This window comes from Setaria italica, chromosome VIII (genome assembly GCF_000263155.2).
Source record: "Setaria italica strain Yugu1 chromosome VIII, Setaria_italica_v2.0, whole genome shotgun sequence".
NCBI lineage: Eukaryota > Viridiplantae > Streptophyta > Magnoliopsida > Poales > Poaceae > Setaria > Setaria italica.
The window spans coordinates 36,638,610-36,664,320 of record NC_028457.1 but is presented as its reverse complement, the minus strand read 5'-3'; the positions used below and the strand labels follow the sequence as shown (position 1 = coordinate 36,664,320).

General features: G+C 44.8%; 2 protein-coding genes across 3 annotated transcripts; both read left to right on the top strand.

Annotated features, from left to right (window-relative positions):
- The first annotated feature begins 2,064 nt into the window (after nucleotides 1-2,064).
- Nucleotides 2,065-7,584, top strand: LOC101778090 (glutathione synthetase, chloroplastic). Its single transcript, XM_012847973.3, has 13 exons — nucleotides 2,065-2,539; nucleotides 3,344-3,513; nucleotides 3,738-3,813; nucleotides 3,924-4,054; nucleotides 4,555-4,677; nucleotides 4,770-4,850; nucleotides 5,161-5,241; nucleotides 5,318-5,387; nucleotides 5,684-5,805; nucleotides 6,118-6,257; nucleotides 6,336-6,528; nucleotides 6,652-6,778; nucleotides 7,100-7,584. Exons 1-13 carry the CDS (start codon nucleotides 2,249-2,251, stop codon nucleotides 7,100-7,102), a joined length of 1,608 nt encoding a protein of 535 aa, XP_012703427.1. The 5' UTR covers nucleotides 2,065-2,248; the 3' UTR covers nucleotides 7,103-7,584.
- A 6,125-nt stretch (nucleotides 7,585-13,709) lies between these two features.
- LOC101779030 (nuclear pore complex protein NUP107) lies at nucleotides 13,710-23,763 on the top strand. 2 transcript variants are annotated; one of them, XM_004979788.4, is made up of 25 exons: nucleotides 13,711-13,940; nucleotides 14,677-15,050; nucleotides 15,649-15,718; nucleotides 16,527-16,642; nucleotides 16,779-16,810; nucleotides 16,924-17,049; nucleotides 17,484-17,642; nucleotides 17,981-18,073; nucleotides 18,165-18,332; nucleotides 18,475-18,573; nucleotides 18,649-18,857; nucleotides 18,929-18,986; nucleotides 19,372-19,460; nucleotides 19,547-19,681; nucleotides 20,351-20,473; nucleotides 20,726-20,824; nucleotides 20,921-21,112; nucleotides 21,275-21,446; nucleotides 21,552-21,708; nucleotides 21,845-22,047; nucleotides 22,207-22,348; nucleotides 22,423-22,583; nucleotides 22,697-22,813; nucleotides 22,905-23,002; nucleotides 23,354-23,763. In XM_004979788.4, exons 1-24 carry the CDS (start codon nucleotides 13,834-13,836, stop codon nucleotides 22,983-22,985), a joined length of 3,282 nt encoding a protein of 1,093 aa, XP_004979845.1. In that variant the 5' UTR covers nucleotides 13,711-13,833; the 3' UTR covers nucleotides 22,986-23,002; nucleotides 23,354-23,763. The 2 variants fall into 2 exon arrangements, with proteins under 2 accessions (XP_012704056.1, XP_004979845.1); XM_012848602.3 differs by having other exon boundaries at nucleotides 13,710-13,940; nucleotides 21,275-21,708.
- The last annotated feature ends 1,948 nt before the right edge of the window (nucleotides 23,764-25,711 follow it).

Sequence of the window (25,711 nt, the reverse complement as noted above, 5' to 3'; positions counted from 1 at the left end):
GCGTGCCAAGGATGGCGAGCTTGGTCAGCTTCTCGAAAGACTCTAGGGTCAGGTCCGCGAGGCGCGGGCAGGCGGAGACCAGCCGCTGCACGGCGCTCTTCCGGCCGGTGACACGGGTCAGGTGCAGCGTGTCCAGCGACGGCAGGGAGATGGCCGCCGGCAGGGCCCAATGCGGAGGGTGCGCAGCGCGGCGCAGGAGAAGAGGCTCCACGGCGTGACGTACTCGTTCTTGTACGGCGGAGGGGGCTCCTCCTCGTCGCTGTCGTCGGCCGGCTCGCTCTCCGGTAACGCGGGGTCGTCATCGTCTTCTCCGTCGGCGTCACTGTCCGACTCCTTGTCTCCGCCGTAGCTTCCGAATTTATTGTAGTAGTCGTATTCCCCTCCATCTGACGCGGGCTCTTCCTGGCCGCCGTCCTCCTTGTCGGCGTGGGCGGCGGAGACGCTGCGGCGAAGCGAGTAGCCGCGGCGGCAGACGACCTCGCCGCGGAGGTGCAGGTCGACGTGGAGCTCATCGCCAGCCTGCCGCATGGCGCAGCAGAGCCACATGTCCACCAGCCCGGCGTTGAGGCCGCTGAACGCCTGGAACCTGACGCGGAGCGGCACGGCCGCGGCGGGGCCACCGCCGGAGCGGAGGCGGCAGAAGAGGGCGGCGCTGACCGTGTTCACGACGGGCGGGGTCGGGACGCCGGGGTTGCGGTTGATGGGCCCGCCGTACCCGGGGCTGTAGTCGCCGTCGTAGTCCGGGATGGGCGGCTCCGGCTCCTCGATGGCGTGTGCACGTGCGCGAACACGTCGCGCCACCGCCGCGAGAGCGCGGCGGCCCGCACCGCCTCGTCAGCCGGCAGGAACGAGAGCACGTGGACCAGCACGGCGTCTCCGAACCCGCTCAGCCTGTCGCCGCCGCCGCCGCCGCCGCCGCCGGCGAGGACGGCGCCGGAGTCGGAGCCCATCGCGCCGCGAAGACTAGACCTAGCGAGCGTAGCAACGTGGGTCGAGTTCGAGACGTCGTGACGTGGGTCGAGGCTTGCATTTGCTTTATGGACCCGGCCCGGAGGGAGAATCTGATACGGAGCCGTCCCAGGCCCAGGTATTACGGCCCACAATAAATTCTGACGAATCGAGGCCCAGTTACGGCCATCTCAATCAGAGATGTGGCTGACATAAAACTGAGAAGGAAAAGGTGGTCACCATCAATTCGAAAAAGTTTGTGACGGGTATACATAAGAATAATATTTTATGGATCTCTCCAAAAGTGTGACATTCATTCTTTGTGTTTCATTTGGTGCAAATCAACCTCTTAACTAACTAAACCAGTGAATTTATCATCCCTATTTTAGTTTAATAACCTTTTTATTTATTTTTTATTTTTTTTGAAAGCTTTTTTCTTTTTTTCATGCCTATCCACCACCTAACTAGGTTGCTGCGATTCCTTTTACAGTTGGTTCTCGAGTAACGTTAAGGGTTGGAAATAGACTGGCTTGGAGTCTAACGGGGCCCACCGCATGCAGCTCCCCCATGTGGTGAACGACGTTGCCCTCGAGCTGGGACGATTCGAGGAATAATTTAGTAATGTTCGCTTCAGCTTATTCAGCCGGCTTATCAGCCACCAAATAGTGTTTTTCTCTCACAACAAATCAGCCGTTTCAGTTTTTCAGTCAGCTTATAAGCTGAAGCGAACATCCCAAATAGGAAGGAGCGGCTCCAGTGCAATGAACACTCTTTAGAATTTTCTGATGTTACCTTATGTTCTGTTTACTTGCAAAGAAAAGCTTTCTTAAAAGCAAACATCCAAGTACCTAACCAAACAAGATCTCGTTAATACATGCCATCTTAAACCATTCGAACACGAGCAACTTACATTAATCTAACTTTGGTTGGAACTAAAGCAACTAACTAATCACTAACGAGATTCCAGTGGATAAACGTCCCCAAGAAACGTGTCTGCACAAAAATGAAGGAAACATCGTCGTCACAGCGAAAAAAACAGAGGGTAGGTCGGGGTCAGCCGTGAGGTCCATGGTGACGGAAGAGTGGACTCCGGAGGAAGCACCTGGACGCCTCTGCGCCCCGAGAGCGAGAGGCCGAGACGCTAGATACTCAACTCTGACCCCGCCACATCCGAGGAATCTATTCCACCGTTTCCATCCTTCCCAATCCAAGAAGGAACCCGGCGTCCCGACCCGACGGATCCATCGCGCCCACCGAGACTTCCCCTTCGATCTCCACCCCCGCACCAGACACCCCCGCCATGTCCTCCTGCGTCTCGCACCACCACCACATCCAGACCCGCGTCCGCCCCCGCCTCCCCGTACCGGCCCGGCTCCCCGCGGCCGCGGCGTCGTTCGCTCCGCCGGGGCGCCGGGTGGTGACAGCCGCGATGAGCGCCGAGGCGGCCCCGGGCGTGGAGCCGGCGGAGGCGGAACCCGGGGCGGCGGCCGGGCCGGGGCAGCAGCAGGCGGTGCTGCTGGCCGAGATGGTGGAGGACGCCGCCGTCTGGTGCGCCTTGCACGGGCTCGTCGTCGGGGACCGCGCCGACCCGGTACGAATTTGCTTCCCCGCTCGAAAGGTTGCTCTTTGGCTCTTTGCGGGTGCTCTCCGAAATGTGACGCCATCTTGGTGCTTCGTTGTGCGGAGAAAGTTCGGATCTTTAGGCCCGACGCGCCAGTTCCGAATATTTTCCCTCCGGTTCTCGGATAATTCTCCTCTAGTTTAGTTGCACATTTTGAATCTGCCACAGTTCCTTCATTTGCTCCTTGGCGTAGGAATCGAAGAATTATAGTTATAGACTCCCAGCTTGCTAGTTTGCACTTTACCGATTGAGCTTGTACTTGCTAAAGTTAAGGGGCTGTTTGGATACGAGGTGCTAAACTTTAACAGTGTCACATCGGATGTTCGGATGCTAATTAGGAGGACTAAACATGAGCTAATTATAAAACTAATTGCAGACCTTGTGCTAATTCGCGAGACGAATCTATTAAGCCTAATTAATCCATCATTAGCAAATGGTTACTGTAGCACCACATTGTCAAATCATGGACTAATTAGGCTTAATAGATTCGTCTCGCGAATTATACTCCATCTGTGCAATTAGTTTTGTAATTAGCTTATGTTTAGTACTCCTAATTAGCATCCAAACATCCGATGTGACAGGTGTTAAACTTTAACAGGTGTTTCCCAAACACCCCCTAAATATAAATTGACATAAACTGTTCAACGCGTGGCAGATTTTGGTCTTACCCATGGGAGCGAGAGTACGAAACGTGTCACCGTTAGCTGCAAATTTTTATCATTCCGAATTAGCTGGTCAATCCGTCAATGCTTTTTTTTTTTTTGCCACTTGCAGAGATCAGGAACAGTACCTGGCGTCGGCCTGGTTCATGCCCCGTTCTCGCTGCTTCCATCGCGCTTCCCGACGTCCTTCTGGAAGCAGGCGTGCGAGCTGGCCCCTATCTTCAATGAGCTCGTCGATCGTGTCAGCTTGGATGGGGAGTTTTTGCAAGCTGCGTTGTCTAGGCAAGTTTTGAATTATATACTGAGTTATTTCGGCATCCATGTATATCTTTGTTTTCAGCTTGCACGAAGCAGCTGGTTTCTTTTTATTCCAAGGCTGTTGCCTTCCATTCTTAAAAGGATGCAATTCTCTGTTATTCAGGTCATTGAATAGCCAGACTATTTTTCATCCGCCTAGCTATATAGTGTTTCAGATTAACAGCAACATATCGCTTTTCTAATTTCAGGACAAAGCAGGTTGATGAATTCACTGCAAGGCTGCTAGAAATTCATGAGAAGATGATGGCAATAAATAAGAAAGAGGTAAGAGCAATCTGTTCCCGTCATTTTCAGAATCCCAAGTTTCGGAACCACATCTTTCAATCTGTTCCCGTCATTGAATAGCTACTGACATGTGCTTAATGTGTTTTTAGGCTATCCGCTTAGGACTGCACCGATCTGATTATATGCTGGATTCTGAAACCAATTCACTGCTTCAAATAGAGCTCAACACTATTTCGTCGTCTTTTCCTGGCCTTGGCTCCCTTGTCAGTGAACTTCACAGGTCAGGTTACTGTGCAATATTGCTCTCTCTTGGTAGAGTTATCCTGCCCTTTGCACCTATGAGGTTTTATTTTCTGATAATCTCTTTAATCTATAACAGATATGATGAGGTATGTTCAATATCCAATTGTAGATGGAAAACATTCTGACCATATAGGTTCTCTCCTGAGCTTGGGACAAATACCTTGTCTTAGTCATCCGACATGCTTAACATAGGTGTTTACATAAACTTAGCTACATTCAAATTCCAGATTTTGAAAGCCTCAGCTTATGCTTATACAAGTATAAACAGTGTTTGTTCATTTCAGAGTTTCAAAAACCTTAGCTTCAATGATGTGCCACTTTAAAGAGTCAAGTGTCATACTTGATGACTTAATGTTTCATGTCCGATGAGAGCGAAAATGAAATTAGGCAGCAACATATTCTTATTTTATTATTTTCTAATAATGACAAGATTTCCTTGTTTTAATCTGATAAGTTATATTATTTTGATAACTACAGGACCTTACTCAATCAGTATGGAAAAGTTTTAGGCCTAGATTCTAAAAGGATACCACGGAATTGGGCTGCCACTCAATTTGCTGAAGCGTTGGGCAAAGCATGGGCTGAGTATAACAATGACAGGTTGACACTTTCTTCATGAGTTATATTATTCAGATTCTCTAGAAAATGCAAGCATCAATTAACATTGTTTTATTTCTTCTCTTGGTCATCAGTGCTGTTGTTCTGATGGTTGTTCAACCTGAAGAAAGAAATATGTACGACCAATATTGGCTTGCCAATCATTTGAAGGAATCATATCCTTTTTATGTTCACTTTCTTTTCACTCCTGTTGTCAGTCTTCTGGGTTAAAAAAACTTAATTTAGTTGCTGCTGCCTCGAGATTATATTCAGGACATGCTCTTTCCCTGTCTGTGGTTTGGTGGCTTGTGTCCACGACAAATTAATAAAATGTTGATTTCTTGATTGTACAATCTATTATTCTTTCAACATATTGACGGCCTGATGTAACTTCAGGTAACCATTAATGGGTTTCGTTTTTATTTTTTATCTGGTAATAATAGTATCTGACAGAATGGAAAGGGGCTTTCCTTAACTAGCTATCACATATGGTGTGACAACTGTAAGGAAAACGTTGGCACAAGTAGAGGCTGAAGGACAGGTGCTTACAGATGGAACACTTGTGATGTAAGTATCTTATACAGACATGAAGAAAGGCTTATTATTGTTATTAGTACTTAGAATGTAAATTTATGAATTGCAGAGATGGTCGGACAGTTGCTGTTGTGTATTTCAGAGCCGGGTATGCACCAACTGATTACCCTTCGGAAGCGGTATGCAATATAACATTTATTAATTCAAATCCTTTTCTATAGAAGTGAATTCTGAATTTTGAGTGAGCATTTTTGTCCTGTAATTGTTCAAAAAAACCGTATGTTTTGGTCCAGTGCTGCTTAACTTAATTTCCCTTAATGAAAAAATCGACTTCTTTTGTGCATGAGTTCAGTCTCTGTTGTAAAGCTATTCTTACTCAAATGATTTTGCTGCATGGGTTGAGGATACATACTAGTTGGTTTTGTTATGACAGTGCACTGCTGTTCCAGCTTGACATAATCCTGTCATATTCCAGGAGTGGAAAGCGAGGCTTCTGATGGAACAATCTTCTGCAGTAAAGTGCCCTTCAATATCTTACCATTTAGTAGGAACAAAAAAGATCCAGCAAGAACTAGCAAAGCCAAACGTTCTTGAAAGGTGATTTAGTTTTCTCAGTACAAATGGGTGATTAGCTGGTATTTGTATTTTGGCATTCTGCTGATGCACGATTACAATAGTTTTTATTTCTATATTCTGTTGAGCACAACTACAATAGCTTTTTGAGAAAACAAATTGCAACATTATAGATCAATGAACAATCAGAACACTCTTAGATGACCGGACGTTTTAGCTTAATAGTACTCAGAGTCTGGACTATACTTCAAATGCATTAATTGACTGGAATTTCATTGTTCTTGATCTGAATTAGGGCATTAGCAGAATCTAAACCTTTCTCTGACCCATCTATAGGTTTCTCGACAGCAAGGAGGACATTGCCAAACTACGTAAAAGTTTTGCAGGTTTGTGGAGCTTGGATAATGAAGAGATTGTGAAATCAGCAATAGAGAAACCTGACCTGTTTGTCTTGAAGCCTCAGCGAGAAGGCGGAGGTATCTTTTCTTTACACTTGAATCACCATGCTGGCGTAAATCTCCTTAGGATCCTGAATTCCCGATTGTTTCTTTCAGGAAACAACATATATGGTCATGATGTGCGAGACACGCTGATAAAACTCCAGAAGGAACAGGGGGAGTCACTTGCAGCATACATCCTGATGCAGAGGATTTTTCCAAACGCTTCTCTTACTCCTTTAGTTAGGGGTGGTGATTGCTTTGAGGACCTTACAATCTCTGAGCTAGGGATATATGGAGCCTACTTGCGGTAATTAAACCATTGAGAGTTTCAAACATTTGTGCCCTGTGAATGTGTCATGTTGTCTTTTCTTTTGGTTAATCAAATGATACATTCTAATTCTGACACTCTTATTTTGATGATCGATCTCAGGAACAAAGACAAGGTCATCCTGAATAACCAGTGTGGTTACTTAATGCGCACCAAAGTTTCTTCATCAAACGAAGGTGGCGTTGCTGCAGGGTTTGCCGTTTTGGATAGTGTTCTCCTCACTGATGAGGTGAGTACCTCTCATAGAAACAACTTATTCCTCAACCTTGACCATTTATTACTGTCATAGTAAACTGAAAAATCACATAGCCAAATCTGACACAAAGTAATAAGCAATTTTGTGATTCTAAGTCACTGAGTTTTTTGGGGCTACTCCTATGAGAACTGCAACTATTTTGTTTTCCTAGGAGGAAGTACACCGGCAATTAATCATCAGTACCTTCTGTTGTGCAATAGTGTTTGAAGTTCAAACATTTTGGTCAAACTTATTTTGTCTCCTTTTGGGAAATTTCGGTTGAACCACATTTCTTTCATGTTGTCTTCCTTCCAGTGAGATGGAAAAAGTGGAGGAGTTACAAGTGACAACTGACATGAACTAGTGACACGAATCTAGAGCTGAAAGATGGCAATGTCGGATTGGGCGTCATTTGATCTTGGCAGCAATTTTTTGGAAAAACTGTGAATAGCTGACAATGTAACAAATAATACACCTTGACAGCAGAGCAGATGGTGTTAGTGTTCTGCATTAGTGTCATGTTCCTTTTATGTTGGCTGCAAGTGTAGGAAATATCTTGTCACAGAAAACCCTGGAAGACAGCGAGAGTGGGTACATAAGCTTCTGTTTCTTTTTGGGCAAGAGTGGGTACAGAAGCTTATGCAGTCATAGTGTCATGTATTTGTATAGCACGATTGCGCGGACATTGCATCCGAGCCTGATGTTTTCTTGTGAACTGTGGATAAAGATTATTGGTTTTATGGATGTAAATGTGAAATTGTGAAGTTGTATCTTGTGTAAGAACTAAATTATGTTCTTTCTGTTTTGTTTTGTTTTTTTGAGGGAAAAGTTGGGTTTCAGTGCATTAGCTTGTTCTGTGCCTGTTGGCCCAGTGGGCCAAGTGTGGCAAATTGCTGCTAATGGGCTCTCCTTTAAGCTGCTGCAGTACCTTAAGGTTGGGTCAAGTATGGAAATCGTGAAAGGTCAGCCCGCTACTGTAGTTGAATCTATCATGCTGTGCAACCTATTCAAAACGCAAAATTTGAATAAGAACAAGCAATTTTCAAAGACTACATGCAAAAAATGCTACTAGCATAAACAAATCTACGATGGCAGCATCGTGTAGTGGAGCCATCGCTGTCGAACCCGTTGGAGAGGGAGACGATAGCGAGGCAGAAACGGAAGGAACTGATCGAGGGGGGCCGTCTCCATCGCCGCCCAAAACCAACGGTTCTGTTGGGATGCAGATGCAGACTGCCCCAAGCCGTCTGCAACGGCCGTCGCTGTCGCAGAAAAGCCAAAACTGCCATTCAGATGTGCTAGTAGCTATCCGTATAGCCTCTCAACAAGAGGATGGAGACGGTAGCCTTTCCAGATCCGAATACTTTCTAGAAGACGAAAAAAAAAAGGTGCATATTTTTATATACTTATGATTGGAAAGGTGCATGGCGAATTCCAAGGTCGCGTGAGCTATCCATAAAAATTCTAGAAAAAAAAATTGTAAAAACTTACGTCATCGCAGAAACGACATAGTCCAGCCACTTCTTCTTTCTGCCGGCACCACAAGTTTTGCACTGGAGTTGTTTCTTTAATGGATTCATTTTACAAGATGATGCGTATACTCCCCCACATATTCTTTTGTGAACTATATATCGGTATTCAGTTATGCAACGATGGAGTGTATGACCGGACTTAATTCGTTGCTTGACATGTGATGTACTTCGTTTCATCCAAGATGTAAATCCGTTTCAAGGATTCATATCGATCGATCAAATGTATACATAGCTTTTGATCATCAATGGAAAAAAAAGCGTTTAGATCATGTCAGCGTATGCGTCTGTACTGTATATATTCTGCAAAGAAAAAGGAGGTTGGTGTTGTTATACACTCATCTTGAACATACTTTTGTAGCGTGCAACTGTTTCCATATGAAATGCCGTTTTCATATGGTGGGCTAAATCACCACAACCATCCCGTTATCCCGTTGTCGACGAGCACATCACGTATTGCTGATAGAATGAATAGCTGTAAATAAGAGCATGTGTGCTAATCCTCGTGTTATTAATCGTTTAACTGCTAAATCGGCAGGTGTAAATTTTAATTGGCCCACATGCACACGTGCACGATACCTATTGCCAAAGAACTCCACGACTAGCTGCTAGGATTAGATTCACCCTGCACACACACAACACCACATCATATGGATAAGATAAATGCTTACATTAGACGCCAACCGATTTACCATTTTTTTTAAAATAAATGCTTTACTACTGTTTCATTTCTCCTTATTTAGATAATTCCAGTTTTTTCTTTCAGTTTGCTAGCTTGTTTTCAGTTCCAACGTTATTCCTTGCACCCTTTCATACGAAATGGCTACCAAATAAAAACAAACAGCCGTTTTTGCTGCATTCTGCAACTGCAAGCGTGTTCAAGTAGTGAAGCAAAGATCAGGCAGCCGGCGTATGATCAATAGACAGTTAAGCGCACAGCTTAATCCTTGTCACGCCTATCCATAAGAGAGATTAATGATCAATCCCTTCCATGAATCTTTGAACACAGCAGCATCACGCAAATCAAATCATCAAATACTCACGATTCATAACGGAAATGAGAAATGGAATGAAGATCAGAGAAATGCCTCTGGTTGATCGAAGTTGAACACGATTGAATTACAACGATTTCACACGAAAAAATAACTCGCTCCTCCCGATCTCAGTCTTCTCTCTCAATGGTGATGAGCATACAAAGGAATGCAATGCAGCTCCGGCGGCCTCGGCGTCAGGGTCAGGTCCCCACCACCGCGCCGACCTCGACGCGGCTCCGGGGGCCCGCGGCGCCGGCGGCCGCCACCTGGCACGGCTCCCCGCCGTGCTGCGCGGAGACTACCGCACCGCCGCCGGCCTTGTTGTCGTCGTTTCCCGCCTGCTGCTGATTGTTGGGCTCGCCGGCGTCGTCGTCCGGGGCGTTGGCGGCGGTGGCGGCGAAGCAGAGCTGGAGGCGGCCGCCGTCGCGCGAGGCGCGGAACACGCCCCGGCGCTGGCGCTCGGCCGCGCGCACCTCGGTGAGGATGAGCCGGCCGCCGCGGCGCTCCGCGCGAATGACCAGCGCCTCGGACGCCCGCGGCATGACGGGGGGAAGCAGCAGGCCGCCCCGGCGCCGCCTCTTCTCCTCCTCCTCCGGCGCCGGCGGCTGCACCTCCTCCTCCTCCTCCTCGCGCACCCCTCCGGCACCAGCGGTGTCCGCGCCGTCGTCGTCGGCCGCGGGGAGCAGCTGGTCGTCGTCGATCTCGCCGCCGCCGACGTCGCCGCTCTCGGAGCCGAGGCTCTCGGTGCACGCGCCCACCGCGCCGCGCCACCACGCGCTCCCGCCGGAGCCTCCCAACGCCGCTCGCCGATGCATCGGGTCCTCCGCTCCTCACCACCGGCGGCGGCCACCTCCGCAGCGCAAGCGCAATGGAACAGCGACAGCGACAGCGACACTGCCCGAGGAGGGAGGCTGGGAGGGGGTGCGAGCGCACTATATACGGCGGGAGCCAGTGGCAGAACCGTAATTACCTCCCGCGCGGCGATGCTGATCCAAACTGACGTGCGGGCCCCTCCATGACGTGTACCCCACTGTCAGTTGCCGTGCGGGGCGAAACTGGCGCGCCAGCTGTGGGAGCGGGGGCCTTTCCGCCTCCGCCTCCACCAGACTCTGACAAGTGGGCCCCGGCAGAGCGGTTTCTCCGAGCTGGCGGGAGGGAGAAGCCACGCCACGCGCGCGCGCGCGTGCCTATCCGCTAGTCACTGACGCTGTGGGGCCAGGAGGACGTGGGGTCCCCGCCGCTCGGATTGGGTGGTGTGGGGGTTGGTTTTGGACGGCGCGGCGGCTGAGCTGGAGCGCAACAGGAGGAGAGCGGGCACGAGCTTCGACTGCCATGGATGGAGGAATTCAAGGCATGGCCGCGGCGAAAAGGCGCTGCCAGCTTGTGCCCAAGTGGCGGTTAGTGTAACTGAAGGAAATATCTTTTACTAGGCTGGTGAAAAAATTTGAATTTGCAGTTTATTCCATCCTCCTGATTCCATTTGGATGCAAGTTGTCATGTCATATGCCAAACTAATACGCACGCGGAAAGCTCGTCTTCCCAGTTCGTGGGTTTTGTATTATTGTTATCTGTATCGGAAGAAAGGACGGCTCCCGGAGTCCAGCGCGTATATTCTTGTTGTGTGAGGTGATGTTCGTAGCGCCATACGAGCAGTAAGATGCGGTGGAAAGGCTTGCCGTAGGAACTAAAATTGGCGACTAGCGTAGCGGTTTGTTTCTTAGCTTTTTTGGGGTGAGCTGATCTAGTTCGACCAAAGAAAACATCTGGTTACAGGTAGATTTTGATGCTCATGGATGTGTGTTGCCTTGTACATGCTCCGGTTTCCATGTGGATGCATGTTGTCATGTTATATGTAGTTTGTCCTTCGTAGATTCAAATTAACGGACGCGAAAAGCTCATATTTCCGGTTCGTAGGCTTTATACTATTATTAACTGGCGCGGAGGAAAGGACAGCTCTCAGAGTTTGGCGTGTACGTTTGCGTTCACGTTGTGTGAGGTGACGTTCGTAGCGCCATACAGATCATAAGACACGGTGGAAAGACCGGTCTTAGGAACTGAAATTGGTGACTAGTCTAGCGGTTTCTTTCTTAGCTTTTTTTGTGAGCTGATCCAGTAGCGACCAAAGAAAACATCTGGTCACATGTAAATTTCGGTGCTCCGGTTTGTACGTGGATGTGTGTCGTCTTGTATGTTTTGTCCCATGTTGATTCGAGCGAACATGGGCGCGGGAAGTTCGGCTTTCTGGTCGATCACATGCGAACCATGCATGTAGAGTGTACGTGGTTTGTACCATTTGGATTGTTACCTGGCTTTGAAAGAACGGCATCCAGACTCCCCGCGTACGTTCACGTTATGCGAGGGGCCGCTCCATAAAAGCTAAAAGGTTAGTTGTTGTAAGGCACGACGAAAAGGCTGTTAGTAGGAAGTGAATTTGTAGCACGATGGAGCTCTTTCTTAGCTTTTTCGTGGTTAGCTGATCGATCTAGTAGCAACCAAAGAAAACATCTGTTGACGCTGGTGAAAATTTTTGAATGTGCACTATGTTCCCTCCTCTTGGTTCCATGGGGATGCATGTCACCTTGTACATACCTTCAAAGCAAGACAGTCGTTGCAAGCAGGGACGGAACCAGGATGAACACCTCAGGGGAGCTAAATAGTAGAGATTAAGGACTAGAGCTAGAAATTAATGGTGATTTGAGACTTTATCTATAATATTTTATAGGTAAAATCAGGCTCTTAGGGGAGGCTGCATCCCCTAGGCCCCCCTGGATCCGCCCCTGGTAGCAAGACGCGGCGAAAAGGCTGGTCATATAGGAACTGAAATTGACGATTAGTTTGTAAGACGGTTTTTGTGGTAAATTTTGATGTTTTTCATTTTGTACGTGGATCCTTGTCGATCGTCTTGTACAATTTCTGTACCCTGTATATCTTGGAGCGAACACGGGCGCATGAAAAGTTGGGACTTTTCGGTCGATGGCATGCAAACCCCACAGCGACTTTTTGATCGAATAGCAGGCTAGCGGCTAAAGAAAACAACGTAGCTACATGCGAATCTTTTCCTCCATACGAATTGGATCGAATATGCATGCACGCTTGCGTGGACTGCTGGCTGGGCATTCTATTTTCCTCATCACGCGAAGCGCCGGCCGCCATAGGCCCGGTTGTCCTGCATATGATACCGGCGGCATGCATGCATTGGCGGCAAGTTGCAGCGGCCGGACAGCTAGCTTGCATCGGTACACTTGCAAGACCAATGCAACGCCATGCAGGGGGAGAGAGACGAAGATGATCTCTCTGGGCTTATCTCGTGTGGCCAGTGGCGACCACACCCCGATGTGCTACATGCTGGCCGCTGCAGCGTGCGTGCCACATAGCTGGCTAACTCTGCACACGTCACATGAATGTACCGTTACGTAATGGAGAGATGGATCATCGATGCATCTAGATGCGTATGCTAACGGGATCGGAAGCACGAGGTTCTCATCATACCCGTGCAGCTAGTGCTCGACGTACGCGAGTGGCATGAAGATTGAAAGGCCTGTTCGCTTCAGCTTATAAGCCGGCTGAAAAGCTGAAACGGCTGATTTGTTGTGAGAGGAAAACACTGTTTGGTGGCTGATAAGCCGGCTGAATAAGCTGAAGCGAACAGACCGAAAGTTTCATCCGCATGTCCAACTTGTTGGTTCTTGATGGTCAAATAAAAACGTACAAGGCACCCAGCTATAGGGATCGGATCATCATTGCTCGGGTATGACTCACGATGACGTGTAACCCTCTGTCCCAAGAAATGTGACGTGGACTTGTGATAAGTACTTATCATATGGTACTATCTATACATCATGATAATCATATAGCAATCACGACAAGATATGCCCAGCAGTTCATGTTCGGTATAAGCCAGATAGTTAGATGGTTTAGGCCCATCAAGAGCCCAACAACACCGGCGCGCGACTTCTTCTTCAACCTCCCGACGACGCCTCCTGCCTTCATCTTCTTCTCCATTGCCGGCGCCTCCCAACTCCACCTCCTCCACCATCCCGGCCGCCGGCCGTCGCCGCGCCGCCCGCCCACCAACCGACGGCGGCGTGTCCCGAGCGGAGCTCGCGGAGACGAAGCGGCCGCACGAATCTCCAACCTTGAAAGCCATGTAGCTTCCGGGCTTCCGGAAGCCCGCACAGGATTGCTGATGTTTTCTTCAACAATACTCCTGGGCCCATAAATGCCCACTAAAAATCAGGCCCGTAAAAAAACGTGGGCCTACCACACGGGCAGCCGAGGAAGGGCCCAGGAAAACCAGCCCAGTTGGAAACGGGGAAACCCCCCTGCACTTTTTTTTCGTTTTCCTATGGGAAAAGAATTCGTTCGAGCTCCCCTCGCGGCGCGCAGCCGCACCACACGCCACACTGACTCCGGCGAGGGGACGGTCCAAAACCCTAGCTGAACCCTCCCCCAGCGCCGCCTGCCCGCCCGGCCGATCCGCGCGGCCATGGAGGTGGACCCCTCGCCGTCGCCGCCCCCGTCGCGGCCGCCGCCGCTGCCGGGCTACTTCGACCCGGAGTCCTCCGGCCGCCGGGAGGAGTACCGCCGCTACAGGTCAGGCGGCTTTTCCTCCCCCCTCATTCGCGCTCCCGGTGATGCGGTTCCGGCTGGGGTAGTTGCGGTTGACGATGGTTGAGGCTCAAATGGGTGGTAGGAGGAGGGGAGATTGGTGGATTTGTTGGGCGAGTGGTGTCTAGGTGTGCGTGGGGGATTGTTCGGGCCAATTGGAGCTTTCGAGGGTTTCGCTGGTGGCAAAACGTCTTGGTTTAATGATAGGACCTCGAGGCATACGCTGCTTAGTAGTACTAATTTTCGTGGCACCTCGGCAGCATTTTGGAAAGACCTCTGCCTGTGGTTCGTGAAAACATACTAGTCTCAGCATTTTTTGTTCCTAAAAAGCAAAATTGGTGCCCAGGGGCAACCCAACAAGTTAGTAGTTACTTGGTGACAGAAGTGCTCAACTGAGGGTTTGTGTAATTTGGGACAACACGAAAGAAACCCACCCACCTTTTGTGTGTACGAGTTCACAATGTGCAAGCTGGTTTCCTTTCAACTGTAAGTGCAGAAAAAAACTTATTCTGTTTGTAGTACAGGAGAAGACTTTTACTCAGAGGCTCAGGGCCCTTATTTGGTACCTATTTTCTTTTCTGTGTGGTTAAAATACTTCGTTACCTAAATTGCCTCAAGTGAGCAATGATGAACTAAGTGTGAGATCTGTGAGGACATTGTACTTTTAGTGGGAGTGGTTGCTAAACCAGCTGACCATGCTGTTCTCCTTTGCAATTTACAGGAAGAGGTTATCTTCTTCAAATGTCTCGCCGCTGCTGGGGAGCTCACTCTCCAAATCCTCTGAAGCAAGGCTGTTATACGACGGGGACAGCATCCCGAGGCGGCCTAATGCTGGTTTACTCCTTGAAGACATCAAGCAGGAGGCTGAGGATTATTCCAACTTTGAAGGCTTGGATGGATCGAGAATGTTCAGTTCAGCCAAAAGAAGGGCACCATTCGATGGTGGTTCTGCCTCGGACGCAGCTTACAGTTCGGGGAGGCAGGCGGTGAGGCAGACGCTGAAACCAGTCAAGATGGAGGACGATATGTATGCGCCACATGAAGGAGAAACATCGTTTTCAATGTTTGCATCTCTCCTTGATTCTGCGATCCAAGGTTAGTGGAACACCTGGTCTGGTTAGTGAGCTGCTTGTAGTAGCAGCTACTATGGCATGGGCTTTTACTTTTGTGCATGTGGTTTTTTTTTTCCTGGATGGTTCCCATGTTAAGTAATGATTTCAATTCCAAATATTTATTTATACTTTGTTTTACTTCAATTGTCAACCGATATACTTTCTGATGCATGTCAATGTTTCCTTTTTTTCTTGTTCCATTTGACTTTGACCAATAATTAAATAATTAGACTATAGATTGCACATATTTTCAAGTAGCACAAAATAGTAGTTTATTACTGGGTGGTTGCTAAATTCTGTTGTCATTTTTCTCCTTTTGTCTCGAGCATTGTAGCACATGTTATGCAATTATCTGTTGTTTACCAATTACCAGATGATTAATAGAACCACTAGAAACCTGCATCCTTATGTTTCCGATGACCGGCAACCTGAATTTAGCACACATTTGTGTTTTAGCTATATTCTTGATTTATATGACATAAAGCAACCCCCTTCACTTCCTTTCAAGTTTCAAGTTTCCAATTCATTGCTGATTTTATTTTCAAGTACTAATTGCGTTTGTGTTTTCTTTTTTGTTGCAGGTTTGATGCCCTTTCCAGATGTAATTCTACAGTTTGAGAGGACATGTCGAAATGCTTCCGAGTCGATCAGGTTGTCGTTGCAAACATCATATCGGCTGTTAGATTTTAGTATTTTACCTCCCAAACTCTTAGTGACTCTTTACCTTAAAATTTAACTGTTACATAGTTAAATGTTGTTCCCGTCATTCCAACATCGGTGAAAATTACTCATTTCTTCAAGTACTTTAGTTTTGAATCTTGACAATTAAGATGAACAGATTCCCTAGGTTGCAAAAGGATATCATGTATTCTTCCAGTTGAACCCATATGGTTAAGAAGAGATTAATAGATATTTTTTTCATGAACTAAACTTAGAAGATTCAAGGAAAACAGGATCTAGGATAATTTGTTTCTTTATTGTTTGTTTACACACGAACAGTCAATCAGATTAAACTTTCTTAATTGTGAATTCGGAACATGAAGAAAACTTGCTGTCAATATAGTATATAAAGCCTTTTTTTTGTTTTTCTGTTGGCTCTTTATGTGTAAGCATATCACAGGAAGATCTATATAGTTTAAGCCCACCATTCTCTTTGTGCAAGCTACTTAGATATGCCTCAGTTTCAGGTGCTTTTTATCTCTGATCAAGAGTTGGCAAGAGATACCAATATTGCTGACCACCTACTTCCGAGCATAGCTTTTACCATGCTCCTCCCCTGCAAACATTTGCCATCCATTTGTTCACAACTAAGTCAAATAGTGTGTCACTGACTGAATGTAGCTCTTTTCCTATTTTTTTTCCAACTAAAGAATGAGGCTGCTAGGTCAGGGTATGATTGGATGCATGTATAGCTTAGATACTACCTTTGGAATATCTATGTAATGCTTTTAAATTTCAGATCTTCTGCTACTGGAAAGCTTCGGGTGGTGGAAGATAAGCTTATGCAGCAAAAGGCACAACTTTTACTTGATGAAGCTGCTTCCTGGTCACTTCTTTGGTACCTCTATGGCAAAGGTAATAGTTTCAATATGGATACTTAAACACCATTCTTTCTATCATTTTCATCTGAAGAACCATAGACTATAAATGAATACTTTTTGAGCAACCACTTTATTATACCCTCTTGAAAATTTCATCTGCTTCATAACAGGAAATGAGGAGCTTTCAGGAGAGCTTTTTGTGGTAAGATGCATATAAGTTATAGCTACTGATAGATTCAAGTCCTTTTTCCTTTGCATTTTTTGTCTTCAGATGTGTATATTTACCTAAAATTATTGCCCTATAATTGTAAACAGTCACCAACTACATCCCATCAGGAGGCGTGCCGCTTTGTTGCAGCAGATCTTACAGCGCAACTGTGTCTGCGGATTGTACTTTGGCTTGAAGGTCTTGCTTCTGAAGCTCTTGATTTGGAGAAAAAGGTTAGAGTGCCATGTTTTTTTTGTTGAAAAAAGTTACTTTAGTATCACCCATTTTGTTTTCTGTACCTTGTGGGATTCTGTAGTTACACATGATGACATGATTGGCATTGAATGGAGCAACCTTACTCTAATATAAATCCTAAAACTTTCATGCCAAGTGAGTGAAGACAGTAGCAATCTACATTTACACGTATGTAGTCTTATATAGTGTTAGAATTTGAAATATCGAGGTACAATGTAACTATCATGTATCCATGGCTTATTCATAATTATTTGTCCTGAGTCCTGAGTCCTGACCTTCTTAATTAATTATTTATTTACCATTTAGAGTTTTTCCTGTTGGTATTATTCATTAGCTAATTTATATTCATGAGCAAATTGATAAGATGACATCTATTATTGGTTGTGCTTATTGATGTCATACACTCATGCAGGTGAGAGGGTCTCATGTTGGTTCATATCTACCAAGTTCTGGTGTTTGGCACCGTACACAGAGGTACCTCAAAAGAAACAATAATGATTCAACTATAGTGAAGCATGTGGATTTTGATGCTCCAACTCGTGAAGGAGCACAACTTCTCCCTGATGATAAGGTAGGGTATTACCACCTATTCCAAATATAGTGTGAAGATCCTCTCACAGAGAGGCCAATGTTTCATGCTGCATATAATCTTTTATGCTAATGTTGGAAATGTGCATTATGGTTGGTTTCATTTGACCTTCCTGGAACCATCCTTTCTTTGTTTGAGCAAAACCTTTCTTTGATATCCCTGGTTGATATCACCTTTTTAAACTATATTCACTGAACTAAAGAAAAAACATTGGCCTAACGGCACTATATAGAAAAAACATTGCTTATTTTCTGAAATTCTTCTTGTTTAGCATCTCAGCTCTAGTAATAACATTTTGCTTTTTCTTTGTCTATAAGCAGAAGCAAGATGAATTGCTTCTAGAAGATATCTGGACTCTTTTAAGAGCGGGAAGATTGGAAGAGGCATCTGAGTTGTGCCGTTCTGCTGGCCAGGTAGATCAGTCAGTGTATACTATGTTATTCTTGTTACGTGTCATCTCTGCTTAAATTTTGAAAATGCCTTGACTCTTGAGTATATTTTCAGGCATGGAGAGCTGCCACTCTTTGTCCTTTTGGTGGCATAGATATGTTTCCTTCCCTGGACGCATTGCTCAAGAATGGAAAGTCCAGAACACTACAAGCCATTGAATTGGAAAGTGGTATTGGGCGGCAGTGGCGTCTTTGGAAATGGGCATCATATTGTGCTTCTGAGGTGAACTTTACTTGTGTTCTAGAGTATGCTTCTTTCTGTTTTTATTTTTGATGTAGTGCTGTGCACGTTAAACAAATGGTCTGCTTTATTCTTTAAATTTACTGCTTTTGTACACTCACTCAGATTGATAGTACTATTTCAGAAAATTGCTGAACAAGATGGTGGCCGTTATGAGATGGCTGTATACGCTTTACAGTGCAGCAACTTAAAGCGTATCTTGCCAATCTGTACTGACTGGGAGGTATGTTCTTGATTTAATGTTACCCTTTTCTTTGACTGCTGGTGTGTGATGCATCTTTTTCATTCTCATTCCTAGTCAGCTTGTTGGGCAATGGCTAGATCCTGGCTAGATGTTCAAGTGGATCTTGAATTATCTCAGTACCAAACCAGTAGACCAGATGAGAAACAGCTCGATGATGATATGAATGGAGCCCAAAGTTCAGTTGGTCCAGAAAGTTGGCCGTACCATGTTCTTGATCAACAACCTCGTGATATAACTGCACTTCTGCAGAAACTCCACTCGAGGTATTGAAATTATTTAGCACTTACTATCCGTGTTTACCTACTTACATTATTGTTCCGCTTATGTGATGCAGTGACCTTGTTCATGAAACTGTGTCTCGAGCATGCCGGGAGCAGCATCGACAAATCGAGGTAATATTTATTTCCAAAGATGGAAGCTACCTGTGTTCTTGTGCATCATGCATTCTGTATAAGCTTGCCTATGGATGTACTGAATTGAACCTGATGAATTATTCTACATGGCATCACTGAAATTGGGTTAATTATGATGTGCTGTTCTGACAAGATGCCACATTTTGTCCTACATTTATCTAGGTCTCGTTAAGAACATTTGTACATGTGTGGTTCCAAGCATTTGAGTGTATTTGTTGCCTCTTTTCCCTCTTTGAAATTTGTAGGTTGCAATTCTTTTCTATCTCAGTAACTTAAGGAAACCACATTTCACTGAAAGAGCTCTCTAATAATTGATAAACCATTATCCAATTGAAGCTGCAACCCCCTAGTTTTCTAATTGCAGATGAATCTCATGAGTGGAAATATATCTCATCTTCTTGACCTTCTATGGTCATGGTTGTCCCCCGCTGAAGAGGACCAAAATATTGCAAGGTAGGGTCTTTAGGATTTCGTATGTGATGACCTGAAATACTTAATCTGTTTATTGCATCACTTTTGAATAACCTCTGTTTATTTAGGCCCCTTGATGACCCAGAGATGATACGTTTCGCGGCACATGTCGTTCTTGTACTGAGATACATTTTCATCAGTGATGAAATGGAAGATGAGTTGGAGGAAAAGCTGGTTGCTGTCGGTGACCTCATCATCAACATGTAAGTATTATCATTGATGAAGTACTAATCTTGGCGTAGTGTGAGCCCCATTTTTCTTTCACTTCTTTTCTTCCCCTCGAAAGCATAGGAGAGCTGCGTTTCATTTCATTAAGAAGATAATAAAATACAAAGAAGGGGTCACAAGTATCATCCCTTCCAGGAAAACAAACCCACATCCACTCGTACACATCTCAAGCAGTTACATGCGAGCCCCTCACAGAAAAATGAAACAACTAGGTATTTGGATTAAGTCCAGGTTAAGCGACCTTGACAGAATCTCATGGAGCACATGGGCTGCAGCTGAGCATCAAAGGATGCTCTCATTTATTACGTTGCAGAACCACAAAAATTTCTTTCTTTTCTTTTCTTGGGCCCAAGTAGTATTGCTGGTCCTTCATATCCTTTTGGGTGATTCCAAATGCCGGTTGTGCTTGATGATAGTATATAAGATAATAATTTCCATAAGATACAGTTGCATAAGTAGCATGAATTTTTCTACAGATCTATCAAGGGCTTAATCCTTATTCTGCTGTTGTCTTATATTAAGGTTAAACTTAGCATTTTTATTTATTTTTGTTGAATCCTACATTCTCCCATAATCCAGATGCTGTGTACCTTCTTGTTTAAGTTTAGTTTATCATCATAAAAGGAAACATTCAATGACTTCAGGTATGTGAGATATTTGTTCTCAGAGGACCAAGAGGAGTTGGTTGGAGTATACGCTTCTCAGCTTCAACGTGACCTTTGCATTGATTTGTTTGTGGAAATGATGGAATTAAGGTTAAATAGCAGGTATTGTTATCATATGTTTGTCTGGCTAATTGTCTGCAGTTTAGTATTCTATGTATATCATTATTATTGTCAGTTGTTTGTAGTCAGACGATCATGGAGACATGTTATATCAGTATTATTTACGGTTGTTCAATCTTGTTTTCTTTTGCTGGTTGTTGAGAAGTCAAATAGGCAGCATTTGATATATGATTAGAGTTCAGCGACTTTCAATGAATTCATTGTACAATCTCACATTTTGTATTCTGGCAACAGTTTGCATACTATGTACAAGCTCTTCCTCTCTGCTGTGGAGTATCTGCCATTCTCATCTGGAGATGCATCCAAGGCTTGTTTTGAAGAGATCATTGAGAGGTTTGTTGATCCTGGTGATATATGTTGCAATGAAATTCACCAAGGTTTCTTGATCATTTTCTTAGATATGTTCTAACAACTTAAAGTTCAATGCAGGGTGCTTTCAAGATCTCGACAAACAAAACCCAGCAAGTACGATGAGGATTTCTCCGATGTTGCACATCAACATCACTTACAGTCACTTCAAAAGGCAATGGTTATTCAGTGGCTTTGCTTCACACCACCACCCTCGATTCCAGACTTTCAAATGATCACTGGGAAGCTTCTGATTCGGGCATTGATGCATAGGTAATTGAATTTGTTTTTGTGCAAGAGAAACTTGAAATCTTCTCTCTTTCTTTCTCATGCTATCACTATGTTTATTTTGCAGATGTTTATGAGAAATAGTTTCATTTTCTTTTATAAAACTTTGTTACCATGGAACTTATGTTTGATTTCTTTATCCATCAGCAACACACTATTCAGAGAGTTTTCCTTGATATCAATGAGGAGAGTCCCTGAACTACCAGCTGGGCCGCACAAGTTGCTTGCCATCCTGGCTGAACCATTAAAGCAAAAGGAAAATTTATTTTCGCTGGAAGATCAGGAGGTATCTGATAACTTACAGGAGTTTGAAGATTGGGTACGGCTCTTTTTACATATTGATGTGTATCTTACCTTTATGCCAAGCATTTTTATTTCTATGTATAACGTGAGTCTTGACCAACTATTTGCTTTGGTCGAACAGCATGAATATTACTCCCTTGATGCGACTTATCGGAACTGGCTTAAAGTTGAGATGCAGAATGATGCTGTTTCTCCTGAAATGCTTTCAGCAGAGGAAAATGATCAAGCTGTTGCTGCAGCAAAAGAAACACTGGAGTTGGCATTCTTGTTATTAAAGAGTAAGTTCATAAATGGTTGTATTATATGGTGTACCAGTGTGAAAATATGTTTCCTGTGCTGCAAAATTTCTGATAGTATATGTAAGTATTTGATTTTGTTTTCCTTGTTTTTGATGTTCTTGTCTGTTGCAATCAGAGGATGAAAGACCATGGTTGGATGCTGTCGAGAGCAGTCCATTTGAATCCTCAGATCCTATTTTCCTTGAGTTGCATGCATCTGCAATGCTCTGCCTACCTTCTGGAGAATGCATGTTACCCGATGCAACATCATGCACAGCTTTGACTAGTGCACTATATTCAACTGCCAGTGAAGAGGACGTGCTGCATCGCAAGTTGAAGGTTGAATCCTTTTCCTCCAGATTTTGTGCTTCCAGCATCAATAAGTGATTGCTTGTCAGTCAATATAAATAGCTATAGTGCACAATAAGAACTGTTGAGGACAACTTTGACTTTCAGCTTCCAGTAATTTTAGTTCTGAAAGTATAACCCATTGAACAGGTGGACATTCAGGTCTCGTCTAGAGACCCTTGCTGTATTGAAGTTGCTCTAAGCTGCCTAGCTGCAGAAGGTGATGGATATGGGCTTCATGAAGCCAATGATGGAGGTCTTCTTGCTGCAATCATGGCAGCTGGCTTTAAAGGTATCTTTACTTTAAAAGTAGGACTGTGATTTGAAATATTTTGCAAAACGGTTGTAAATGATTTGTTATGGCAGGTGAACTCAGTCGATTCCAACCTGGAGTTTCAATGGCTATTTCACGGCTTGATGCTTGGTACTCTGATGGGAATGGCTCTGTGGAAAGCACTGCTGCTTACATAATTCGAGGGTTGTGTCGAAGATGCTGCCTACCTGAAACGATTCTACGATCCATGCAGGTGACCTAGCAAATCAATTCGACATGCCACTGCATTTCACTACAGATAAATGGTTTCTGCTGTGCTTCTTTAGTAGATGATACATATTAATCTTTGTTGCTCACCTTTTGCAGGCATGTATTTCGCTTTCGGCAGCAGGTGATTCTCTAGATGATTGTGATAAGCTTATTGAGTTAGTTGGTTCGTCCGAATCTGGAATGATCCATTTGTTCAGCCAGCAGCAGTTGCAGGTTTACTTCTGTGACCTTTGGTTTGTTCGTCCAAGAAGTGCTTAGTTTCTTTTTTATGACATCGACAAAATTGTTGTTCAATGTTTGCCAGGAATTCCTGATTTTCGAGAGGGAATGCTTGATATGTAAAATGGAGCTTGAGGAGGAGCAGCAGTTACCTTCTGATGGCTAAGTCCTTCATGTTCTCAGGTGCGAGTCACATTGGTAGTCTTCTCCACTTTGGAAGGAAATCATTAAAATCAATGCTGTGCAAGTTTATAGTTTTATTATTGATCAAGGAGGACAACGGTAAAATGTACTGCACAACGCTCTATGCAAATTTGGTTCAGGCCATCAGAGGAATTATTTCTTAAATATCCAGTTAATTAAACTGATACTAAATCTTTGATCGCATGGATTTTTCTTCCTTTATTTCACATATTTGCTTGTGTAGCGCTGTTGTAATCAGTTACCTTTTCTTTGTTTTACCTCTTTCAACTGGTGCTCATTCTAGCTTGAGTTGATTCCTGTCATTCTGAATTGTTTTGCTTTTGAATGCAGAGAATCAATTGCAAATCACGGGCGGGTTTCAATGTCCGGCGAATCACTTTCTGAACCACCTGCTGACATTCAGAAAGTAATGACCCACAAATTTGGAGGTTGGCGCCAAGATTGAAGGACACTGAAGAACCTGTTGTAATGTGTTTCTAATGGCTTGGTGTCAAGATTGAAGACACTAAAGAACCTGTTGTAATGTGTTTCAATGCCATTAGAGGAGGAACTTTGGATTTCCGTGTATAGGTAGGTGTTCGGTAACACCATGGATTGTAAAACTGCCATTTTAGTCCCATCGTATGTGTAAGAATGAATACGCATTTCGGTGGCAAATACAGTACAAGAGGCACCTGCAAATCCAACATGATTCATGAAAAACTGAACTTTCACGGTGTTTCGGCGAAACTTTGTTGAAATACGCTGTTATGTGCCATTTGATCTGTCCTCGTTATTCAGCACTCAGTTTTCTGCATCTCTCCTACAATTTTCAACTTAGGGTGTTTGGATCCATGGACAATTTTCAACTTAAGGGTGTTTGGATTCATGGATTAATTTTTAGTTCGGGTCATATCAGATGTTTGATACTAATTATAAGGATTAAACGTGAACTAATTATAAAACTAATTGCATAAATGAGGGTTCGCGAGACGAATCTATTAACCCTAATTAATCTATAATTAGTATATGTTTACTGTAGCATCACATGGAACATGGACTAATTAGGATTAATATATTCGCGAATTAGCTCTCATTTATGTAATTAGTTTATTATTAAATTATATTTAATACTTCTAATTAACGTGCAAACATCCGATGTGATAGGAACTAAAATATAGGGCGGTGTATCCAACCACCCCTTAGAGCAACTCCAAGAGTATCCTAAGAAATTCTTCCCCAAAACTATATATTGGGGTTCTCCAAAAAAAAGTTCCTTTAAAAATATATCAGTCCACAGCAGATAGCTAATAAATAGCCCCCAATATTTCAAACACAGGTCACGTCATCGTATTGGGCCCATCGGAAGGGACGCGTGGGCGTGCGGGAATCAGGATTGGGGGAGGAACGCTAACACTAAAATATACATGGTGGTAGGCTGTTTTTTAGCGTTGCTAAAAAATTAGGGAAGTTTTAGGTGAATTGTTGGAGTTCATTTTTTTTTCTCTTTTTTCTAAAAAAATATTGAGGGTAAGATTAGCAGCCTCTTGGAGTTGCTCTTATTGTCAGCAAGGCTGGACCACGTGCACGCTTGAGTTCTGCGGCGAGGAGCCCGCCTCGGCTGATCGCTGTGCACTTGATCAGCCTCGGCTGCGGCGCCGTCGAGCATCGTGGCTGGAGTTCCCATCCTTCCCGGCGCTGTGCAACCTCGATCTGACCGGGATGCTGCCGGAAGATGTCACCGCTGCCGCCGCCGTGACGATGATCCTGGAGCGGACCCCGAGGCTGGAGACGCTGTCCCTGTTCTTCCTGCCAGAGCCTCACCCAATGGAGGAAATTGATTCTTAAAAAAAATGGAGGAAATTGCGGCGGCGGGCATCGATGTATACCCCCTATCCGAGGGAGCGAGGGAGATCAACTTGTACTAGTGCTACTAATAAAATTCTAAATTTTGAATTGGATTGTTTGAATAAATTCAACCGCCATATTAACCTGGAAATGGTAAGCTTCTGGATCCGTTCAAAACTTGTTAATTTTGATACAAGGAGGTGTAGGCTACCAAATTAGTTTATGTGTGATGAGCTTTACTAGTTTTCTATGAGCATGGCCTTGTTAACTAGTAAAATCATGAAGAAGAAACGGCCTTGATTTCAGTTAGCAAGGAGTTTAGTGGTAGTGGCAGAGTTCTTCCATCTCCAGTCTTCGAGGAAAAGCATTGGGAGGCAAGGTTCTGGGATCCGAAAGCTAAAATATTTCGGAGCCCACCGAATTGTTGGACGAAATTTGGAAATCTCAGGTCAGGATTCAGATGATCGAGTTGGTTGGTTCAATTCAAGTGCATTCCCCTTCAGGCATCATCGTTGTCATTCTAGTAACGGTAATGCTAAGACCCGTCACAGGATTAGATTATCGGACGCGATTCCAAAAGCAGCACCTCTTGTCAGCACGTGGAGTTTCGCTGCCAGGCAGCCTGGCATCCTTATCCCATGACCATTTACATCAAGAAGAAGCCTAGGGACGTCGGGCGGCGCCGCCAACGACGGGCATGTTCGTTTCGGCTTATTTAGCCGACTTATCAGCCATTAAACTGTATTTTCCTCTCACAACAAACCAGCCGTTTCAGCTTTTCAGCCGGCTTATAAGCTGAAGCGAACATGCCCGACAACTCGCCCCCGGCGGCAGCCCCGCCCACCACGCCGCCTCTCGTCG